We start from the raw sequence: 24,826 nt of genomic DNA, 5'->3' as shown, positions 1-24,826 counted from the left end.
CTTTAAGTTCAGTCAACAGAGAGTAGTTTGAATTTAAGGCTTGAGTCAAGATCTTTTGCTCAGCTGATGTATTGGAAAATAATGTTAGGGTATTTATGTTTCTGTTATAAGAATTTGAATGATCTCTTTTTGGAATAAAGGATAACCTCTGTTGAATCTAAAGACAATGTGACCTATAAGTACTGTTTCTTAAAACTTCACCTTTTCCAGGGTGAATCCTCGGTGCCTGAGTGAATTTAGTTTGGGAGTCCTGCTGTAATCCTGACACCTGACACCTACTCGGTCTTGTTTATGGTGTGACACATATATTGCATTTTTGACAAGACAAACAAGATGCCAATCCCCATGAGATCTAGAAGTATGATATTTTTCAAAGATGCACAGATGTTGGTGTCAGAAATTTACAAATCATATTTAAAAATGTTGTTTTATTTGGCTTTTTTTAAGCCACATTTGTTTCTGTGAGGCTGTGCGACTAGGTATTAATGGACAAAATTGTCATGGTTTTGAATTCCCCCACAAAAAAGGGTAGAGGCCCAAAAATATTTATTAAACAAAAAGGCAAAAGGCGAAAACAAAAACTTTGATTCAAATCCAAGAAAGTCCATCAAAAATCCACAAGGAGCCATTATTAGAGTACAAGGATGTGTGAACTGACATCAAGAGGGAAGGAACACTGAGACTAAATAGACACAAGGGTAATCAGACACAGGTGAGACTAATGACTCAGGTGAAGACAATCAGGGAAATCAAAATAGAAGAAGGAAGAAAGACAAGACAAGAGACACTGGGGACAAGAACTGCAAAATTGCAATTGTCAACCATGTCTCCAAAATCCCCTTCAACAGCAGGGTAAAAGAACCTTTCAAGGCACTGTTTCCCATGCAACCTGGGGTGCCAAGGGGTGGCGCCAAAGGTCTCAAAGGGGGGGCATGAGGCTTTTTCTGCTTTGAGGTTGTCTAAATAAGATTTTCATATATTGACTATGATCACTTACTGGATTGTTCTGAAAAGGTAAGAGCGTGTGTGTAGACCCATTCTGTTGTGATTTTTCAATGGAAACTATTAAAGTTGATGTTAATTTTTGTTGGCCACGTATCTTTTCTTTTCGATTGGGTCCTCGGGGGTCCCAGCTTTTCTTAAATACAAGTAGGGAGGGCTCCTAGGAAAAAAGATTGGGGACCACTCTCAAGGATCCTTAGATGAAAATTGTTGCATACTCTGTATTCTATTTTTACAAGAAAATCTGTCAATAAAAACGCACAAATCTATAGTAGTGGACATTATAACATCAGTGAGCATTAAAGGCCATGGTTTTAAAGTTACAACCTCATTATCCTCAGATAGAGGCTGTATAACCCTAAACCCACAAACAGAAGGTTGGGGGGTGGGATGGGGGGGGGGGGGGGGGGTGAAATGTCCTTGTTTTCTCGTGTGCACTGAGGCGTGTTTTTCAAGGTAAATATTCTTTTTCCAGCATGAAATCGCTCTTTGTTGTTTGCCCAGAGGTAAAGAGGCGGAAAAGTGAGGAGGGTCTGAACTGGTTTCCATGTCAAACACTTCAATTCACCATAGAAACTCAGATCTTAACGCGGAAACTTTATTAAACTGTGATGGCGGATTGATAAGGGCCGAATTTCTATCGGCCCTCTTTTTATTGTGGGCACCAGTCGGGCTGACAGAGGTAAATTGCTCTTTTAATTAAAGCAATGCACCAGGGGAAATTGCTGTCTGAATATTGTCTCAGAGATGGGGGCCAGTGACAGTTGCCTGGAAACTTCAATCTGTCCACCCGCATTTATTCCAGATCCCAGTTATGAGATAAAGTTTAATAAAAATCTTTTCCTCCGCCACCACCGAAATGAAATCCAACCCTTTCTGAACAAGTGAACACAATGAGACAGGACTGCGGAGGAAACCTCATGTTCAACATGTATCTCTCAGGTTCGTCATTTAGTCCTGTGCAGAATTATAGGAATAATCTGTAATAATTCTTTAAATCCTGCTCTGGGTGTGGGTGTCCTGAGGCGGGGATGCTCCGTCTCAGGGCAGAGCATTGTTCAGCGGTTTCAATCTGAAAGCCCGTCTGCTCTTTTGTCGGAAATCGGAAATCCTTTTTCCTGGACGCGTTTCCTGGCTTCCCGGAGAGGAGAGCGCACAGACGACACGCTTCTTGCATTAGACTGAGACTGGACCAGGACACTATTAGGATTTTTACCTATTTTGACTTTTTTGAGATTTTGATTTTTTTTTTAATTTACATTTTACTCTACTTTGAATTGTTAGCAATAGACTATATTGAATACACACAATACGAATTGAACAACTATAAACCATTTTCTCCTACAGATTATTGGATTCCAAGAAATTATTTCATCATCCTTTTCACTTTGAACTGATCCAATTTAGTCAAATCTAAAAAAAAAAAAAAAAAAAAAAAAAAAAAAAAACTATTTTTCTTTTTAAAAGCAAGACTATTCTTTGAAAAAAAAAGAGGATCAGACAGTAGTCGCCAAGGCTTTCTAACATTTACAGGCAATAGAGCCAGATTGTGATAGATAACAGGCCTTCAATTCAATATAAAGCAGACACAACTAATGTTGGAAATGTGTTTGTTTTGATTTCAGATCCAACAGAAAATCTGTTGAAAGAAAGCAAAGGAACAAGCTGGGGTCCGATTAACACAGGAGTGCAAAAAGGTAAGAGAAGAGAAGGCAATCTATGGCCTGCCAGACAATGTGAAGGGCACAGACCTTTCAAATTAATCAGCCGGATATGATATGAAAGAAGCCTTGAAATACTTCAACATCGTAGGCTATTTGAAAATATCAAAAATGAAATCATGAGGCTAATAGACGCGTTGTTTGGTAATAGGTTGTTGCACGGCTGCCCGCCTCCGAGTGTTTAAAAAAATGTTTTGGCTGTATTGACAAGAGAATAGGTTTGATAAAGATTGCATCCCTATAATGCTCTTTATATAATTTTCACATCAATATGCATTAGAGGCTGTATTTATTTTTGACGGGGCCTTGTATGAGTCGAATGATGCAATTGATAAAAACAAAGTTTTCAGTTTAAATCTCTCTTCATTGGGTAAATATGCCACAGCACACATACTTTATCTAATTTATTTTCAGGAAGTATTTTTTTTCCGCCCCTCATGACGCGCTTTGCACTCCAAAATATTGTTAGCAAATGATTTGACTCACATTAATACTCAAAACTGAAAAATCGAAAAATGTCAAATCAAATCATGCCATGCAATTAAATGTATATGACTGAACTTAAAGCCATGGCAATGCAGCTTTGGACTATTTGCATTGCACAGTTCATACACTGAGGCAATTCAGAGTTATTATAGCAACAAAAATGATTCATTTTTAAATCTGCACTTCGTCCACATCTTATTGTCATTGATCCAAATAAATCTTTGATGGAGTCATAACCGACAGATTTTTAACAGCAAAAGCCAGATGCACACGGCCACAGAAAGGGCCATTCGTAACGTTTCTTTAAAGAACAGCTCTGTGGACATTTCTTTATTTTTAAATTGTAAACGATCTTTGGACTTGAGTTTAATATTGAATCATATGCGCCAATATTATAGCCTATAAGATATTTAAACAGAGAAGCTTTATTGATAAATCCAAGAATACCACGTCGCTTAAAAAATACACAAATATTCTGCAAAGGCAATTAGAGAGGCAGGTCTGCTTAATACTTTACTGTTAAATTTACAAATAGAAGGACCACAGTCTATGTAGCCTATAGCTGACAAATCATTGTTTAATTTAGCTTATTAAAAGGTCTAAGCAGATATAATACATGTTAGTCTACAATATGCCTTGAAACAAATACAAATTTGAATGTGATTTCATGATCGTTTATTATTATTATTTTTTTTTAATTCTATTTTATTGTTAATCGATTTTATATATTTCAGACTTCTGTTCTGCGTTTCATTAATGAATTAATTTATAATTTCGTATTTCTTCGTTGTACCCCTGTACAGGCAGTGGTCAGATCCAGCTGTGGCAGTTTCTGTTGGAGCTCCTCTCTGACAGCACCAATATGTCGTGCATCGCCTGGGAGGGCACAAACGGCGAATTCAAACTCATAGACCCGGACGAGGTGGCTCGGCGTTGGGGGGAACGCAAAAGCAAGCCCAACATGAACTACGACAAGCTGAGCCGCGCGCTGCGCTACTATTACGACAAAAACATCATGACCAAAGTGCACGGAAAGCGGTACGCATACAAGTTCGATTTCCACGGCTTGGCCCAGGTGTGTCAGCCGACCACCACGGAGCAGGCCATCTACAAGTTTCAGGGTAACTTCTCCCCGATCCCCTTCTCCGGGATTTCCAAACTGAACCTCATGGCTCCCGGCGTGGGACCATCGGGGTTCTCCTATTGGCCCGGTTCCCCTCCGGCGGCTCTGTATCACACCCACAACCTTCAGCCTCCAGGGCCTTTTGGGACCGTGTCTCCGTCCCACATCAGCTGTGTCAACAACATCAGCAGTCTGAGTAACATCAATAGCCATTACAACTGACTCTTAATGCATCTGTTAGACAGACTGGAAACATATAGACACCACTGGTAAATACAGCAACCGAAGGCGAGAGATGACAAAGAAGATCGACAGATCAGGGCTGGCAATTTTCAGTGAGAAAGACTTTATTTGGTCAAAAATAAACGTTAGAGTTTCAGATTGTGGGCTTATTCTCGACGTGTATATAAGGAACGATTGTGATTTAGCTTAGAAATCGTATTTAAAACTGATAAAAACTCAAATTAAAATACATGAATAATATTTTGCCATACAACATCCAAAGGTTAGACATTTGTTCAGGGTAAATATATTGAATCCACCAAGACTGGGCAAATTAAGTTACCGATCACGCGCTGATTACGCACCATGATTGGAACTTTTACTCACAGTATTTTGATAATTCTTTCTTAAATTGAATCTGATCTGTAAAGCCCCAAATGTGGTTTTTCCTTAAGTCTTCAACAAAAATGTCGGAAATATAAAATGAAAAAAGTAGCCTGTAGACAGTTTTCAAATATTAGGTATTGCAATAAGGTTTGCAGATCTTTTTTTTATACCTATCAGTTCTCCTCCTGTTCTGTTCCTTTGCTGTCTCTCATCCTCCTTCCATGAGTTCTGTCATTGTTTTTACATACAGGTGGTGTATAGTGGAGCAAATCAGCAGTTATTACTGGTGTGTTGGCGCCATCCCGTGGTTTTGAAGTGGCCCTGGTAATGGCTGTGTGTTTCATTTGATCATTCTACTCAATATTACCTTTGAAACCTTAAATGTATTTTCTTATGAAGCACCGTTGACCCTGACATCTGATTACACATTACGACACCTGCAGAAAAAAAAAATCCCACTTGCAATAAAACTGAATCCAGTACAGATTTTCAGGGTTGTTATTTGTGTGAAATAGCTCAAACGGGAATCGTAAAAGAACCTTTAAATTCGTGAACTATTCTTTGTAAGTACTGTTGGGTATAGAGTTGAAGGCAAGCTCAGGAGGATAACATTGCATTATTCCGCGCAGCTTCATAGTGTAGCTAAAACATGAATTAAGTGAATAAAGGCTGTTGTGAATAAATTTGTTTGTTACTATGTGTTGTAGTGGTGTGCTGGTGCCGCTTTGCTTTAGTTTTAGATACTCATGTACCACTAAACGGTAAATTGTAATATTTAACACGGAACAAACAAGCAGCAGGATTCATGTCATCGCTCTTATATAATAATAATAATAATAATAATAATAATAATAATAATAATAATAATAATAATCAATAACCTACTCGGAAACAGGAAATAATAAAAAGCCAAATTTGAAATATAGATTTAACAAATATTTAACATAATAATGAAATTGGTTTAAAGGTTTCTACATTTTGCCCCTTTCGACTTGCCAGCAATGGCACACAAACACATTATTGATTGGGATGACACATTTAAAGAGAATGAAACAAATTCCACTTTCAGATTTTCAACACCACATTAGTATTTCACAAGTTTTAACTTCAACACTAATTGAATGGTGTGGTTTTTATGCGTTTGTAGTTTGAGCTGCTGGTAGAGTAGAGCGGTGGTTCAGGATGACATCTTGTCATCCACATGAGGGCGCCATAGTTGTGCCAATTTCAGCTCACCGTTTACATAACGAGATGACGATGAACAGTCGATTTAATACAGCAGAGAGAAACCATCTGCAAATAGCAGATTAACCCAAAACCTAATTTTACGACAGTGCAGGCCTCCAGAGACTCACGTAAGTCTGGACTGAGAATTTTCAAACAGCTGAATGGATATGTGAATTTAATGTAATTTAGTAGTTTGAGTTGGTAAAGTGTACGTGTTTTTGTAGTTCACAGTAAAATACTATTTATAATCTGATTTCAAGTGTTCGAGTATTTTCTAACATCCAAAAGCATTAAAATGCAAACTTATACCTGAAAAATGCAAAATGTATTAATGCAATTTAAAAACCTAAATTCACAAGCCAATTAAGTGAGCATATCTTCATATTAATGTTTAGAGTTTCCACGCTGTTTGTTGTCGTCCGAGCTGCAGCTGAAACTTCTCAAACTGTTATACTCGCCACACGAAAGAGTCAGAGAAACACAATCAGTTAAGAGAAAAAAAACAGGAGTTATAATCATCAGTTCCAAGGTGAACTCATGATGGGAAAAATATAATAAGTCGTAGTTTGCGCACTCATCGGCTACAGAGTTTTCTTTTATCTTCCAGTTGTCCTTCCTGCATTTGTTCCTGCAGCTGTGTAACTTTAGTCTTTGGGAGCCTGCAGTTTTATCTTAAACGTCTTTATATTATTAATATCGTTTGTTCAGAGTTTGTTAGATATGACAATGATGCTGATGGCAGACGCAGTTATGCTTGTGATAGGTTATATGAAGCTAACTCCGCCCCTTTTATGTGAACGTGCTCTTGGAAACTCTGGGTTGATCACCAGCTTCGTATGACTGTTGATCACGGTCTCTTATGTCAGGGTTAGTGAAGCAAGATAAGCCAAAGATACGTCGGACTCGCTTCGTAGTACAGGCCCCTGGTAATCCTGTGTTTTCCATAGAAGGGAAAAGACAGAAGTTTCATGTGAGTGAATGAGAGATTAAGTATCATTTAAGTGCCCCAGTTGTGAGGCTGCACGGTTGAGATAGAAAGTTATTTTTCTTTCTTTATTCTCTAAATGTGGTCCAAGTGGCAGCATGTAAACAGGTCGACTGCTCTGCTTTAGCAAGTGTTGCGGTTCTTTCTAAATGGCTGAGAGGGCAGTCTTGATTCAGTGGTATTCCTTAAAACTTGACTAGTGGGAGTTAAGTAGATCAATACGGTGGTGAAATGCAGAGGGCTGAGAGAAAACTACATGTAGCAAGAAATGGAGCAAGCGATACAGGTCTGCAATTCTTTACATTAGAAGGCTTGGCTAATTTCATTGTGATTAAGGGCTGAATATAATGCATTGATTTTTATATCATATTAATCTTGTACTATAATATCCCTTTTGGTGCACTGTGTAGCAAAGCTGCCGTAGCGTCTTCTTGCTGCCTCAGTGGTGACACCACCCAAAAAGCTGACTCCACCGCACGGTTAAATGGCTCATTTAACTTCAGAAAAAACATTCTCAGAGAGCTCAGTTGACAAGTCAAAGTACTTTCAGTTTGAGCAACTACCTACGAGCTAAGCATACAGGTTCAGCTAATTAGACTGATAAGAGTGAGCAACCACATCACCAAAGCCTGCAGGGCTCTATTTTTGACCAGTGGATGAAACTAAATCCAGGAAGTTAATTACAACGCTTGCTCAATGGGTGGCAACTGACTGCCGGCCAGACAAAAATGTGTAAGACGTCCTCAGGTTGGCATGTTGTAAGCAGTTACATGCCTTTTCCTTTGCTGGAAACCATAGTTTCATGTCTACAGGACGTGTATGAAAAAGAGACAGCAACTAAACCAGAACTCCTTAAAAGTGCAAATGTTGTCACATTAATTGGGATCAATGGACATCAGTGAGTCATGTTGTACATGCACTCATGCATATAATGCAATGTATAAAAGTGATACTCTTTGTGTGTACTTTCACAAATAAGCACTTGGAAGCTGCATGTCTCATGCTACGTCATGGTTTCAGACTCCATGGTAGCAGTGCAGCACTTACTTAAATGTAAAAGTCAAGACGATAGAGTACATTTCTCCTCATTCACTTGATTCCCAAATCAAGACACTGGTACTTATTGCTGCATGGTCGGTGATGGTTTTCCGAACAAAAAGACGAACCGCCTGAAAGTACACGGACCCTACACACACTGTTAATATGGACTTAAAAAAGTGTTTTAAGGGCCGCTGGTAGCGCAGTGGCGCTGTTGTAAGTGCGCGCGCCCCATGTATGGAGGCTATAGTCCTCCAAGCGGCCCACCTGTGGCTCCTTTCCCGCATGTCATTCCCCACTCTCTCTCTCCCTGATTTCCATCTCTATCCACTATCCTATCTCTCCAGTTTTAAAAATTAAAACAATCTTATTTTAACCGTGCAAATAAAAAATGAATAATCACGGTCAACTATTGAAATTCAGCAATTAATCGTGAATTAAAAAAAATCATTTTGACAGCCCTACATTTAACTTGATTTTTTTCAAGAGTTCACTCTAACAGCTGTAGAGTGATAAGAAAGTTATAATTTGCCAAACAGGAATTTGATCGGTGTATGAGGAAAGAACCAATGTCCAATAGGGACAAGATGACCTCCTAAATAAAGAGGGGTAAAAGGATATTAGAGAGGAGATAAGGAGGTGGTATAACAGGTGAAGTGAGCCGACCTGTAAACACTAACCAGCAGGCTGACAAAACACCAACAAAGACTTGTTATAAAGAACCAGCTGGTCACTTTGATGGAGCAGAGATTTAGTTGCCAATCAAATTTGCGTCTTTTCCAAATTAATAAATCATTTGAAGATTTTTTGTCGGGAATAAGCACAGGGCATTATACGGAGACCAGGCAGCTGATTATGACAAATCACCTCCTTAATTCTGCAGAAAAAAGACACTCTCCGTGTTTGTATTGTTATTTCTTAGCTGTGCATTAGACACCATTCATCACCACATCCTATTAAAGTGACTGGACCACTTAATTGGAATTAAAGGAATTTTTCTCTCTCTCGCTTTCTTACCTAAACATTCAAAGAAGATGGTCATTGACTGTGTGTACCGTAGTTCTGCTCAAGGATTCTAAAGGGAAGTGAGAGGAGGTGTTTACATCACCAGTGTTTACTGATGGCGGATTAGTGCTGGGCCTGTCTAATTGCCAAAAGAGAGAATACATCCTGGACTTGCTCTATATGTAAAGTGTGAGTAGATAGCTTTAGTTGGAATTTAATGCTGATCATTGAATCTAGAAACAGGGAGTTCATGTGTGTTAGTGTACACGTTTGTAAGGGAGAGTGGGTCACTCATTCACAAAAACAGCATGTGTGTGTTCTGCATATCAATAGAAAAAACTTGAAGTCACTACTCACAACTGAGACTTGTTTTCTATCTGGCTCTCGCTCCCTTTCGCTCTGTCTGTCTGTGAGAATGTTGATAGCCTGTAAGGATTTAGGCACCAGATAGCGAGAATGACAAAGAGAGGTGTTGCTCGAGCTTTGTTAAACAAAAAAACAAAAACCCACAGCATATCATCATCAAAGGGATTGAGTCACTTTCACAACAGTGTAATCTTCACAACTTCTCAGCCGACTGTTCTGGCTAATCCGCTGAGTGTATTGCTGCTGCTAAGCAGCACTCATCCTCTCTCCTCTTACGCAACAAACTGGGTGGGTGTTTTCCCTGGAAACCACATGGTTATTAGCTCAATTTAAGAGGAGACTGAGGAGTGACAAAAAAAACAAAAACAAGAAGTGTAAGAGTGGTAGGAAAGCAGTAAATCATTCTTAGTTTTATGTTGTAAAAATGAAACATGTAAGTGTATCAGTTCTTAGCTCACTGATCAAAGTCCGTTCTTAGCCATTTGTAAATACCCATTGTTTGGGTTTATTTATACAGAGACAGTCTGTGTGTAGGCATGCAGTCAGTCTCAAAGTTGTCCTCAGGAATTAGACAATTGTCGCTTGCTCACAGAAACAGCTTTAAGGACCACACTAGGGTTTGTCAAAAACCAAGGAATCCCTTTTTGAGTTGATATTAAAATGTCCATTTTTACAGCAACAATACACATGTTTACAGTCTGGCACAGAAAACAGGTCAGGTTTCTTTAGCTCAGTGTCTTTATTGGTAAAACTGTAAGGGGGTGATTAAAAAAAAAAAAACACATCCATTTTGATTTAATTGAAGCTAAGCGTTATACATAATAAGGCATCACATCAGGCATGGCTTATTGACAGACAGTTGGGTGTGTTGTGGTTTTTGCCAGGCATCACTTCAATAGCTATATCCTGTCAGGGACCTTAAAGTGTTGGCTTTGTTTGGGCTGTTTTCATTGTTTGGGATATAAATTACATAATAGAACAGCTAAATGGGCTTGTTTCAGCATCCCAGAAATGCGTTTGGCCCGCCTCAACTCTTCTTCTGACTGCTTCTTGTTCAGTTGGAAGTTATATGAGTCAGCATTTCTAATATGGCGACCACCATCATTGGGCTTCCTACGCCTGCCTATAATCCAAAGGATGATGTCACTGAGACTACAATAATGTTTTATAAAGTACATGTTTTTTTTTCCAGGCATTAAGAGTTTGTTATTCAATCAGGCAATATCTCAGTGAAGTTTTAGTAATCTAGACTTGTTTACGTAAAATCTTGCATTTTGTACTGAAAGTATTCCAATTTTCTTTTCCAAAACTAAAAGGTTCATTCAGTTGATGGTTTAAACATCTGACAGATTGGATTAGTATAATCATCCCCACAGCTCTGAAGAAATCTTGACAAAGTGTGTATTTTGTCATTTCTAAGGTCCTCCAGTCTTGAAACCCTTCAGCACAAGTAACAGGCAGGAACTTGAATTTTATGACTAATATTCACCAGTTTAATATGACGTAGTGGAATATGATAGATAACTTGCATGCCAGAACAAAACATCTGCAGCAAGTATTTTTTCTTCAAAAAATGTTATGATTAAATTAGCTCAAAAACGGATTGATTCCTGACAAATTGAACACAAGTCACATATTCAGGGTGAAATGAGTCCCACAGCTGTGCTTTACTGGGACACAGGGTACATCAGTGAGTGGGCTTCGTGTGGCTTTGTGAAGTGTTGCAGTCATGAGTGAGTCATAGAGAGTGGTAATGAAGGCTCGGCAAAATTAGAACAGCACACCTACATGGAGCTAAAATTAACCGGTGAATAAGACGGCGAGAGAATGCAAAGAGCGAAAGTAAAGAGAAATGGGGGATTAACAATTTAAACGTTTGTGTTTCTCTCTTTTTTTTTACAGAGACCCTCACTCTGGATACAGACCCTGTTCTGTTCATTAAGAATACAAAAACAACTCTTGAACATACTGTGAACATGGTTAGAATGAAGCAATGTTAAGGCAAAATGTCAGAGACGTGGTGTAGATTACCTGTAAAGACATCAACCAATACTTTCAACGTGAGGTGTGATTAGTGTTATAGTTATTTATTAGATGATCAAACACTTTACGTCCAATATTTATTAAACTTTTAAAAACAAGTGACTGTCAATTGTAACAGTCTGTAAAGTCTTTACATTACATGGCCATAAAACCAGCTTTTTCCATTGATTCACTATGAAAACCCCTTACATAAGAAATAAATGGTTAGGTCCAAACTGATTTAAATGTGTCTTAAATTTGGCAATATATATTAGAGAGGCCAGAGGCAAATGTATTCAATATATATATATATATATTATTGTATGTGGTTAATCTATGTTGGAAATGTAAAACACAACACATACGTTCATGCTTTATGAGAGCGCTGAGTCCCCATTATTATTACAGGTTGAACAACTTATGGAGGATTCTTTAGAGCGTCGACTGCACACGTCACTTCAGCTTTGTCTCCTTGGAGATCAAACTGTAGTACCTGGTTTAAGTAAATATTCACTTAGAGTTTTAACAAGTGGCTTAATAACATGTGCTTGGTTAATTCTAAAGATGTTGAAAATAGCCAAAAACCCGACTCTGAAAATGTGGAAAGAAGAAATGATGGCAGTAGTTGTATGTGAAAATATGCTTGGCAAACTGAATAGGAAAAAAGGAATTTCCTAAAGAGCAACTGGACAGTTTAAGCAGGTATTTATCAGAAGAAAGCCCCCTGTTCTTGTCAGGGTGTTGATTGTCTGTTTAAGTACAAACTAATGTAATCATGATGATGCTTTCAGCAGTATTGTATCTTCTTTTTATCATGCATTTTTTAATGTCTGTTATGTTTCCCCCATTTTTCTTGTTCTTTTTCCCACCATACTTGTCTACGAATTTCACGCCATACAAGTCAATAAAGTTTCAATTATTTAAAAAAATTACAATATTAAAGTCTGAGAACAAGAAACAGGTGATAACTTGCTATTCGAATGTTAATTTATTACATTTAATTTTGAGCTTTAGACACCTATAGGCTACAAAGTCCTGCATTTGTGGCTGTTTCCTCACACTTCATAGAAGAATTATCATGCAGATTCATGTGGTGTGAAGTGATTCATTGTGAATAAAGAGGAAAAAATAACAATGAACGATGTGTAGGTGTGCTGTGAATAGAGGAATTAGTTCTGTATTTCTTTTATGTTGTATAATAGCTCAATGCTAAATATAAAAAGTGTCATAGACACACAGAACTGTAAAGTTATGTTACATTTATATTATAATGTAACATGACGGCATGGATGACACATCACTTTTCAATAAACTGAATGAAGATTCTTTGACTGAGTTTTCCTTCTGAGCCTCAGGAAGTGTAAAAGTGGTGACCAGTTTCCTCTCAGTGCAACGCTCTTATGATGTAAACTAGTTTAAGAGATTAGCGGGGTGGTTATGTAGCAAAGAGGACAGCAAAATAGACATAATCTCTAACGTGTGTTTCCTCAGTTATTCTAGATTTGGTCTTTTCCATTCATGTGAAGCTGCTGGATGTCGGTTACAGAACATCCTCTTCCTAGAAGAAGCAAATTAAACTATAAATTGTAAACATATACATGAGGGACGTTATACAGATTTAGTAACAAAACCATACAAGTCTTTGGAAAAAAACTATTCCAGTATTTGGATTGTTTATACTTAAAAATGTTTTTTTTAAAAAGAAAATTCACAATTTCTATTTAGTTATTCTCAAACTCAGAGACAACAACAATCACCTCAATTGATTCACCTCATGTATCTAGTTATTGAGATTCATAATAATCTAAATTGTCTTCAGACAACAGCAAACAGTTCCTAGAATTCATTTTTGTGTCTTTTATTGCTTTCCTCAACAGACTGTATTGTATATACAGTACATGGACAAAGTCTCAGTGACATCACCTATTGGTTTCTGAAATGCACTTTGAAAGCCAATCGATGGAGATCTCAATATTGGAAAGGCTGTCTCAAATTAACTTTTCAACCTAGTGACAAGCAAAGGACAAACAGCTACAACCGGCCCACCAGTCAGTCTTCAGTCACTGAATAACTGTTATTCTTCAGAAAATCAAAATATCTAAATTATATAACCCTTCCCCCATAGTATGTATAGTGTGTTCCAATAAATGCATAAACCAATTTTGTTTTACCGGGCTGTGAACATGTTTATTTCAGCCGACAAAAGACATATACCTGCACTGTTGTTAATTTACTGCTCTGTGTGCCTTTAAAGTTTTTTGAATTGAATTGAATTGAATTGATATGGGTTGTGTATCTCTAGGTAATATGCAGTCAGCCTCAAGTGGACACTCGAGGAACTACAAGTTTTTGCACTTTTGATTGGCATCATTTTTCAACACCAGAGTTTCCCGTTGCTTTCTTCACAGGAGATTTTCTTGAATAGAACCATGCCTACTCAAACCTTACTGTTGTATACTTATCAGACTTCTAAACCAAACCATCCCTTGCATGCAGGTTTTTGGGTGCATGGGCAATAAAATAATTGAACCGTGGTCAAATCTTGGGTTGATATTATGAAATCCCCTCAGACAAACATTTAGTTTATTTAGAATAGGTTCAACGTAGCAGCTGACTTTACACATACACTGTTATACCATAACTGCTTTGCAACAAGATGGTTTGTGAACTTGTGCTGTTTTTTTAGCTCTTCTTGACACATTACCCTAAAACACATAGAGTGTTTAACTTCATAAAATACAGAACTTCAGTGCAGTTCTTTGAAATGACTGCATCAGGTAAAGACCATGGGTTTTAACCACTATAATAATCCTCTTCCTGGATTCTTTAACCATAAACAATAAGACATTTTTCCATATACTCTGGCATGTATCAAGGTTTCTGACCACAGTCTGTGTCCTCAGTTCAATTAAGGTAGTAATAAGTCAGTTCAACAAAAAACACATGCTGTTCAATATGTTAACGCCAATAAGAAAAGAGAAGATGTTTGTGCTTAAATAAAGGCGACAGTCAAACATTGGTTATTCTTCTCCTCTTTCATTACTGATGAGAGGAGCACAAATCCAGAGGAGTGAGAAACAGAGCAGTACCAAGGCAGAGGTAACAGACTGAGTATCTGGATGTGGAGGAGTGAGACACATGTCTGCAGCGACAGACTCTCACAAACATGTATGTCTTCTATTGATCACTCACTGCAGTGTGGGTATGAGTGTTGTGCAGTGGTTCAGCCCACGCTCAGTCCTACACTGCACACTTTGTCCAGCTCTCATTCACTTGCCTACCCGTTACTATAGAGACGCAGGGGACAAGAATGCTGAAAACAGGCTGGCAGACAGATATGCAAGAGACCTGGGCTGAATCTTAATAATAAAGAGAAGACTCACATCACCGCACTAGGAGGCTGTTACGTAACGCTGCTGCAGGATTCTGCCATCAAATCAACCTTTGAAGACTTAGGGAACAGAAATGAAACATGTCGTATTGCAAGGCTGCTGTTTCAAGCACCATGACCATTGTGTTTTTTTTTAAAGGTGTAATGCAAATTTGTAACACAAGGGTTAGGGGCCTTCTAGAAGATTCATCAGATTTACCAATACAGGCTCATTTTCATGGAGAACCCCATATTGATGTCATTTAAAATGTGCCCAAACGTTCGAGAAAAAAAGCTGCAAAAGTGCCATCTTGGATGAGGTAGATAAAACCTAATAAGATGCCCTTCATGTGCCCTCTTAGTGGACAAAACGTGATGAAGCGCTCTCCAGGGCGACCTTTCCGATGACCAAAATGTTGTCACTTGCCCTCCAGGGTGCCCATCCAGTGGACAATTAGTGGTAACATGCCCTGCAGGGTGCCCCTCCAGTGGACAAAACGTTGTAACATGCCCTGCAGGGTGCCCTTCCAGTGGGACAAAAAAAAAAAAACTTGTAATGTGTCCTCCAGAGGGCGTGTGTCCTATCGTGTGCTCTTTCGGTGGAGAAAATGCAATGCAGTGCCCTCCAGGCTGCCCTGCTGGTGAATAAGTTGGCCTGCATATGGTGCCCTTTTAATAATTGTTGCCCATGCCTCATAAAAACCCTGACTCCGCAATTGCGTAAGCACATTAGCATACATAAGCATACGCACAGTACATAAGCCCAGTTTGTCCACCATGACCCTGGAAGATGGATCAACATATAAAAACGTTTAGATCCAACAAACAAAAGCACATAAGCTCAGACAAATATTAAAACAATGTCATAACCACTACTACAGATTAACCAGCACTCCAGATGTTTTGAACTGAAACATCTGAAACATCTACCCTAACCCTTTTGACCTAACAGACCATTTAACTGAATATGTAGCTGTTTCCATGAGAAGTTAAACTGTTTGTATTACATGCTAAATGAATGTCAAAACACACATTATGGTGATTAAGATTCTAAAGAACATCTTTAGCTTAAAACAGAAATATGATCAATTTAGGGAAGACGTGTAAAAGGAATATCACTGTAATTACTGACAGTTAAATGATAATTTTTTATTTTTTTAATAAATGAAATGTTATTATGCCATCCGTGTTGATCACAAGATAAACACAAGACAGCATAAAAAGCCGGAAATTGAAGTGAAATTGAAATGTGAGCCTTTTTCCCCTGATGTGAACATTTTTTTTCCACTTTGTGTACCTTCTCAAACTATTTCACTGTTGTTCCCTTTCTGTCAAGATTCTTTCTTTATTGTTCTATAAATAGATTCTGTATGTCCTATAAGATAGAAAGAGAGAAGGGGAAGGATAGAGAGAGAGAGAGAGAGAAAGAGAGAGGGGAGAGAGAGAGAGTCACAGACAGTTCTGAGACTGCAGCAGATTCTAACCAATCACATGAAGGAACCCTTCAGCCCACGTGGTTTATTCATAAAAAAAAAAAAAAAAAAAACAGGAGAAAACCCAAATCAATTCAGCTCCATTCTCTCCCTCTCTACAGCATGTCATATATACTGTATACTAAAAGCTTTTTGAAATCTGTTACATTTAAAGGTTAATTAACTCAAGTCAAGTATTTATTTTAATATCTCTGAAAAGTATTTTATAAAACGTAGCGATAGCAGATTGATGCAGGCATACTCCTCCTGACTTTTTTTTCTCCCACTAACCTTTTCCCTGTTTGGTTTCTGTGTTCTCATTTCAGTATGTGGCCCTGATTCGAATACCCAGGACACACAGGATACCAAAAATATGCTTTTATGTGTCAACCTACTTTACTGTGCTCAGTGTGTGGCGCACTCTTTGTCAGTCGCAACATTTTCCAAGATACAGTGTGTCTGTTTTCACAGATAGGCTATATATCTGACATAAACCTGTCAGGCTTTAAAAACTATTCAATGTATCTGTACTCCTGTATCTCCAAAAAAACATGTCGCTTAAAACACTTTTCAATGTCGGAATACTTCTTCCTGATTAGTTTTAGTGTCAAGGCAACCAATGAAGTCTCATAAGTCTTAGCCTCATGGCAACCTATAGTATCATCACTGTAAGCATATTTGTCATGGGCTTAGTTCTATTGCATAACCATGTCCCAAGGGTTCCCTGGCAAATCACAGGATTAGTGTGTGGTGTGTGTGGATAAGAGGATGTCCAAGTTAATTACTGCTACGGCTACCTGGAAGGTTTGCACAAACATGATCACTCATTCATGAAGAGACACACACAGTAGGTAGGTAGGTGGGTAGGTAGGTAGGTAGCTATCTAGGTAGGTAGGTAGGTAGGTAGGTAGGTAGTAACCAAACAAACAAACACATAAAGACTGACACTAAGTGTGAGATGAAGAAAACAAGTCAAGAAATAAGAGCTCCTACATGAGTTTGGATTTATTTCATCATGGTCACCATAAACAATTACTGTATTGGTCTTTTACTTAACATGTAGAGAGAGTGAATGCAACTGCGGTGCAATACCACAGGCAAACACACACATCTAAATATCATATTCACATTCATGAAAAACGAACTGTACAAAAGATTGAATCCACATATGATCATCCCAGAGTGAGACTTGCTGACACTTACTGCGAACGTAATGGCAAACACTCCAGTGCCATAGAGGAAACACTGGGACACAAGCAATTATGTCATATCACTGTGCAAAACATCAAAGATTTGTTCACAGCTGTGCAAAATAGCAGCAATATATTCCACTTTCCAAGCGATGGTAGCACAACACTTCACAATGATCGATAAATACTGAATAATATCTGCCATGATTTGTCCTATGAGCTTGTTTTCAGGGTTTTTTTGCTTACAGAAGATGTGTGCAAATGATAGTCTTCCGTCTCTTAGTGATGAGACATACACATTCGATATATACATTGTGAGGAAACATTCTTTCTTCATTGACTCAAAGAGAACTGAACCCAGCAAACTGTATACAACAGCACATTCTCAGAGCAGGGTAAACAAAACAAAAAAAGCTCCATCTGTTTTGTGTTGTGCATGAACTACAGCCATCTCCAAGAAACAGGCAAACACGATCAAAATAAAGAGCTTATTTAAAATGTGGAATACTTACATGTAAACCATACATTTCCAGGCCAAAAGTATTTAATAGTTGGCACATATTACATAAAAAAAAAAAAAACCTTTTACATTCCATTTAGTCTCTAGTTATGATGGCCACTGCAATGTGTTTGCAATCAAGAAACAACCCAGGCCTTAGATTGCATTTAGTGCAGATTATCACATTCCAGGGGGAAATTTGCATTTCTGCCCCCTACCTTTTCATTCAATTGCCAACCTACAGGTAACGTACCTCTGCAAAATCATGTTTGCAGGCAAAAAAACCCAACTTTTTTTCAATTCATAATGAGGTGTTTTTTTGTGAATAAATGTGCAGTTTTCATTACACAAAGAATCTCAAAAAACAGAATCTTCCAACCAGGTGCAAAGATACAGCATTAAATATACCCTTTTTGATCTACAGTAATCCTAAAGTACCTACATGTATACCATGGAGAATGTATTGTCCTCATAAAGAACCATGTTTCTTGATATCTGTTGCATGTTTACTGACATGCAAAGAACTTAAAAGCACAATAAAGGCCTTTAGCGTGAACATGAACCTGTACCTGTAGGAGGCTTAGGCTTATGTCCTGAATGTGTACTGGGCTTATTTCTGTCCTCTTAAGCCATGCTTGACTCTGTTGTGAAGTGACTCACATAGCAGTGAAGGTAGAGGAAATGGCTGCACAGGTCAGCACCTCGGACAGCTCCGCCTCTCCTTTTGAGCAAACGCACATACACACACACACACACACACACACACACACACACACACACACACACACACACACGAGCATCTATTCTGATCCTGCCTGGAAGCTCACCTCACTGCGACATCCTCTCACTGACCCACAAACTGGGCTAATCGTGAATGAAATCCCTCTGCCACTCGGGGGACGAGACAAAAGAGGACGATACACCATTTGCATGCATTTATGAAATCTCATACTTGTAGCCTAAACACCACACTGAAGTTATATCATGAGAGAGAGAGAGAGAGAGAGAGAGGGGGGGGGGAATCAGCCCAGACATGTGAAGCCTTAACGCTGGCCTTTACATTCAAAACCACCCTTATGTGGTCATCTTATTTTATAAAACACCAGTGTCTTATTTGTTTCAATGTCAGCGGTCCAGGTTTGACTCGCTGATTTCTCGCTGGTTTTTGAGGTCCTGGAAGACCTCGGTGAAAAAGTGCGGGTCTGCATTGAGCTGCAGCATTTTGGCACTCAGCCTGCTGATGATCCGGAGCGCGTTCTCCCAGAAAACGTCCTTGTTCGCCTCGATCATGAACGGCTTGAGTGGGTAGGAGATCTCGTTGCCCATGTAGGAGTAGGCGAGGTAAAGGCAAGTCTGAAAGGTGCCCTGCAGCTCGGCCGCGCTGGCGATGCTGTCCTCTATCGTGTCTTCGCACAACAGGTAAACGAACACAAGGTTAGCCGGCGTGATAAAGCCTTGATCCTGCCAGCCCTGGAGCAAGAGAGTCCGGTCAATGTTCCGGAACCACAGGATCACCTCCCCGCTGTTTAACTCTTTCAGTTTAAAACACCTGCGGCACATGAAGTTCCCCAAACAGCGCAGTAGCTCCCCGGTTGAAGCCTGAATAATAACCCGCCTCGGCGACGCCAGAGACTGGCTGCTGGGTTGCTTCTGCACCGAGGAAAGCCTCCCGTTTTGAACGACTATCTCGTTGTTTTGCTTGGGCACCGCGGGCACCGTGGGCACCGTGGGCACCGGGACAGGGATCGGCGCTTTGGGTTTTTTCTCCTCATTTTGATGCGTTTTCCTGTTGTTCGCGCTGTTGAGCTGTGAGATCTGGGTGTACGGGAGATCACGCGTGGGCATCGGGTTAGGGGTCACTTTCTTGGCACTCTTCTTGGCCGAACTGGCCACCAGCTTCTTCCAGGAGAGAGCGACGAACATCGAGTGCCGCTTGAGGCTCTTATCAGGCTTGAAGCCATCTCCTGCGCTTTCACCCGCGTCCATGATCGACGCCCTCTTCGACGCCGGGGATATGGAGAGGACGGTGCCCATGACTGCAAAGGGGAGAGCCGCGGTGGTAAGGATGCTGCTGCAACTTCAACGCAGTCTTCTGCTGGATGGAGAGGCGGTGAAGGGCAGTCACGACCACGCTTGAAACTCCATTTACACGTTTAGATGCTCCGTGTGGTCGCCCCTGGGTGAGAAGGGGACGAAGATGGAGCTTCTTTCCAACGTGAACTTGTATTCCAATAGATGCTCTGTCGGCGCCTCAGTGGGGGGAGACGCTGCGACACAATCCTAAAGCTTACCCTCAACGAAGATTAGTCGCCTTGCGTAAGTGATGGGTTTAAACGAACCACAGACTGCAGTACCTGACCGACAGACGAGCCAGCCAATGAGGGAGCCGATCAATGATCCAATCGGTGCTGCTGTTGTTTTTAGCCATAGGTTGCCATTGATAGCATAGCTTTTTCAGGTAACAAGCTCCATTCTGGTCCCAGTGGTTTTCTCCCCCATCCAAACGTGAATAAATCATTCTCAGTAAATCATGTTTATATAACTCTGAAATCAACAGATTGTAAGAGCACTAGTGATATGTTTTGGTCTGTCCCTCTAACTGGAGATGCATATAAAGAAGACATGAGTGTCATTTATAGCCTTAGGGTTGACATAGCTTACCTTATTTATTGCATGTATTTACTTATCATTCTGGTATTTAGTCATACATAATTAACTTCTATTGTTTTGATTGAAAATAACAATAAATCCACAAAAATGACATTATGCTTTTTTTTTTTTTTTTTAAAGCATCAAGCCAGGAATGACTCCATGCTATTTATAAGTGCCCTAAATATAGTATAGCCCTTCCTTTTTAAGTTAATTAATTGTTTTACGTCGACAGTGTATAGCCTAGGTGTAATCCATCTAATCAGTTTACCCTCTCTCGTTCTGTCTTACTCACATTTCAAATGAATTCATGAATAAAAATCAAACAGGGGAGGTGACTTCTGCGATGAGTATCTCATCATCATTAATGGATAAACACTGTTCCTGATTTATGGCTCAACATAACAGCCCTTGATCAAACTGAATTGCTCAACCTCTGATTTTTGTAAAAGTGGGTCACAGAAAAAAAAACTGTTGTAGTCTCAGAAGGGAAGCAATAATAGACAAACAATAAATTGCAAGCTGTGAGAGTTTACCCTTGTTCATTTTTGATCTTGTTTATTTGAAAGCACATATTTTCTTAAAAGTGTATGCAAGAATGTTCCCTGAAGAGTTTTTGGAAAGGTATCTGTACAAAATGTTAGTGCCAGCTCTGGGCAAACTTGAACCTTGAATTTGAGCAATGCACAGAGCGCCGGGTGCCAGGGAAGAGTTGTTTTTCAAAGGAAGAAACATCACCTGCATGTTTTTGACTTGAAATATGTTCTGTCTCACCTTTGGCGTTGCAACCTTTGAAATATCTAGACTTTTAAAATTGTACAGAAAAAGTGCTATGTGGTCACTGAACAGGTTGCCTTCCAACTAATTTCATGCCTTAAGTCTTAAATATGTAAGCCTGTTTAAGACAGGGCTTGACTTTTGAAGTTTTCATTCTTATTTCTAAAAGAATCATCAATGATTTGAACCCTAATATTATCGCTTGGCATGGTAGTGATTCCTTGTTGTTGGCTACGGTCCTAATCCGACATCAGCCATCACTAGTGCATGCATGTCTCTGGAAACTCAAAGAGTGATCCAATTAACCTGCGTAGAATTGGCGCTGCTCAGTCGAGTTACATGACTGCTGTCTTAGATTCACCCTGAAATGGAAAGAGATAAAAATAGCACTGGAAGTCTATGGAGTTCTCAAAAAGGGATTTGCTGTTAGGCTGACTGTAAAGGATTATGCAACAAATAGCTGTAAACTTTGGTTTGAATAGTTCCATATAACAACATTTTATTAAAACGTGAGTTACATTTCCATATTCACATCTGAAAGAGCTTTTGCTCAATGTTTTGATGAATCCCAAACCAAACAATGTTCAACTACATTCACTCTCAGTGTTTTGAATTGAATACATTTTTAGGTAATTAAAGAGAAAACAGAGGGTTTGACTGAATTTGCATTTAAGAAGATTAGGAAGACAGTGAGGAACTGTGATGCCATGTGAGTGAATGAATGAATAAATGAATAAATGAATGGAAGAATGAGTGAATGAATGAATAAATGAATGGAAGAATGGATGAATGAATAAATGAATAAACTAATAAATGAATGGATGGATGAATAAATGAATAAACTAATAAATGAATGGATGAATGAATAAATGAATGGATGAATAAATGAATGGATGAATGAATGGATGAATGAATAAATGAATGGATGAATGAATGAATGATTGAATTAATTAATGAAACCTTTGTCACTCCTCACACCAAGAGCATAACAACATGAATGACATATCACATCTCAAATTTCCTTTAAAAACAAATGAACCTCATTAATATACATCATTAAAGCATCACATGATTACAGATGTAGTGTGTCAAGAAGAAATTTCAATAAAGGGCTGAGTGCTTAGTCCATACTGTATTAAAAGAGTTTGTTAAATTGTGGATGTGATAGCTCTTTAAGTCCTCATCCTGGGCATTCTATACCTGTGCCCTGAAGTCAAAAGTTCATATTCACACCAATGGGGATGCAGTGGGTCTCTACATTCAGTGTGTACTGGTCTGTCATGTACAAAATACCATCTAATAGTTTCCTACTTTTCCGTGGTGGCTGTGGCTCAGTTGGTAGAGCTGGCCGTCTCTCAACCCGAGGGTGGGTGGTTTGATTCAGCTACATGTCCAATGTGTCCTTGGGAAAGACACTTAAAGCGGGGTACACACTACAAGATAATCAGGCCGATTTTGGGCCCGATTCCCCCCTTCTGACGAAAGTCAGCAAAGGCCCGACTATCTGATGTTCCAAAGATTATCTTGCCAGATTCTCCTGCGGTGTGACGTGTGTTAGGAGTGATTTTAACCTCCCCGATCTGCTCGGAAGACGATTTGAAATCGTAAATATTAAACGTGTTCAATATTTACGATCAGAAATCCTGTGGTGTGGGGAGAACACTGAGGACGGCCGAGCACGGACTCCGTGAATTGTCAGGTGGAACGGAACAATAGCCAATCAGGAAGCAAACTGACTGAAGCAGGAAGCACAACAAACATTACCATGGTGATTACAGCAATCGCGAAGCATAAGTTAAATGGATGTCATGAATTCAGGACCAACTTGTTGATTTGTGGCAACAATACAAGTTATATTACAACGTGTCTGTAAAACAAACCACAATCCAACTGACAAGGAAAGGACCAAAATGTTTACTGTAATGGATGTACCAGCTAACAGCTAGTCACATTTAGCTACCCGTCATGTTTGTTTACTCTTAAATCGCATCTGACCGCGCGAGATTACACTTTGTGATAGTCGAGACTCTGGTTGTCGGCGAATGAATCGGGTAGTGTGTGGTGTGCCGAGTTGATCGTCTCGTTGCACACTACACACTATGAGATCTGAACTGTTAATCGGTCAGGATTGTTGTCATGTGTGGGGTCTCTCACATTATCAAAATCGTTTTAAGATTTTAAAAATCATGTAGTGTGTACCAGGCTTAACCCAGAGTTTCTCCTGCTGATTCGTTGGCGGCATATGAATGTGTATGAATGGGATTAGTTAACACTGATTGCGATCAGTGTGTGAATTGGTAGGTGTGACCTGTGGTGCAAAAGCGCTTTGAGTAGTCAGAAGACTAGAAAAGCCCTAGACAACTTTAAGTCTAATTACCATTTATCTTCCAACCTAGTTTAACAACCCTGTCCATTTTTTTTACATTTTGTACAGACAATGCTTATCCACTGTCCCAACATTGAATAGAAAAGGTCAGTAGACTCATAAAGAAGACTAAACTGAAGTCAACATCCGCTGAATTGCTTGAAGCCTTAAAGATAAAAAATATCTACATTCAGATTCAAGCATCTTACAACACATTATGACGTACACAGATACATAGGTGTAGATGCTATATATGGATGGAAGGACAAAGTTAAATCATTGCAGTGCATACTCCTCCACTTTCCCTTACTCGTTATTATCATTACAAATCATCAATAGACAGCTCAGCTCAATCTAATTATCATCAACACATCTTTGTGTTAGTAAATGACAGTCATCTGATTGATTGAGTGTTATGATGTATGATGAAGGAAGCTAGTAAAACTAAGGGAATTAAGATGGAAGACAATAACATCCTCAAACTGAAAAGTGGTGCCCATTTATTTCACACAAACTCTTTTGATCACGTCAACGTTTGATCCATTACATCAAAAATGAGAGGGCGATCAAAAGACATGCTTTCATCACAAATCAAACAAAACCCAACCGGATGTGGGAGAGGAATAATCTCAGTGTATTACACGTGACATGAAGCATCTAGTTTGTCTGGCTCTATGATATACTGTCTATGAGTATTAAGATGAGTACAAGGCTGGATAATAAGAGGGTAAAAAGAAAGAGAGAGAACTGTAAAAAAGATAGGAAGTTCAGTAGTTTGCTCAGGGGCATCAGGCACGGGGGTTAAAGAGGGACTAAGTACAAACTGGGCCCTCATGTGAGAAAGGCCCACCAACCTGAAATAATGAATAGATGTGGATGAGTTGAGGGTCCTGTTAAAGAAAAGAAAGATGCCATGGGAG

General features: G+C 39.2%; 3 protein-coding genes across 3 annotated transcripts in view; 1 reads left to right on the top strand and 2 right to left on the bottom strand.

The window, feature by feature from the left end:
• wnt10a (wingless-type MMTV integration site family, member 10a) overlaps positions 1-24,826 on the bottom strand; it is a 200,087-nt gene that overhangs the window by 102,601 nt on the left and 72,660 nt on the right. The window lies entirely within an intron of this gene.
• On the top strand, positions 1,455-5,009 carry fev (FEV transcription factor, ETS family member). The gene is made up of 3 exons (XM_061053767.1): positions 1,455-1,944; positions 2,628-2,699; positions 4,013-5,009. The coding sequence occupies exons 1-3, from the start codon at positions 1,896-1,898 to the stop codon at positions 4,552-4,554; spliced, it is 663 nt and encodes a 220-aa protein (XP_060909750.1). The 5' UTR covers positions 1,455-1,895; the 3' UTR covers positions 4,555-5,009.
• Positions 17,414-20,845, bottom strand: LOC132987006 (cyclin-dependent kinase 5 activator 2-like). The gene has a single exon (XM_061053766.1). The coding sequence runs from the start codon at positions 20,147-20,149 to the stop codon at positions 19,241-19,243; it is 909 nt and encodes a 302-aa protein (XP_060909749.1). The 5' UTR covers positions 20,150-20,845; the 3' UTR covers positions 17,414-19,240.

The sequence above is a fragment of the Labrus mixtus genome, chromosome 13 (genome assembly GCF_963584025.1).
Source record: "Labrus mixtus chromosome 13, fLabMix1.1, whole genome shotgun sequence".
Classification (NCBI taxonomy): domain Eukaryota; kingdom Metazoa; phylum Chordata; class Actinopteri; order Labriformes; family Labridae; genus Labrus; species Labrus mixtus.
The sequence above is the reverse complement of the archived record's forward strand: the minus strand, read 5'-3'. Positions and strand labels throughout refer to the sequence as shown.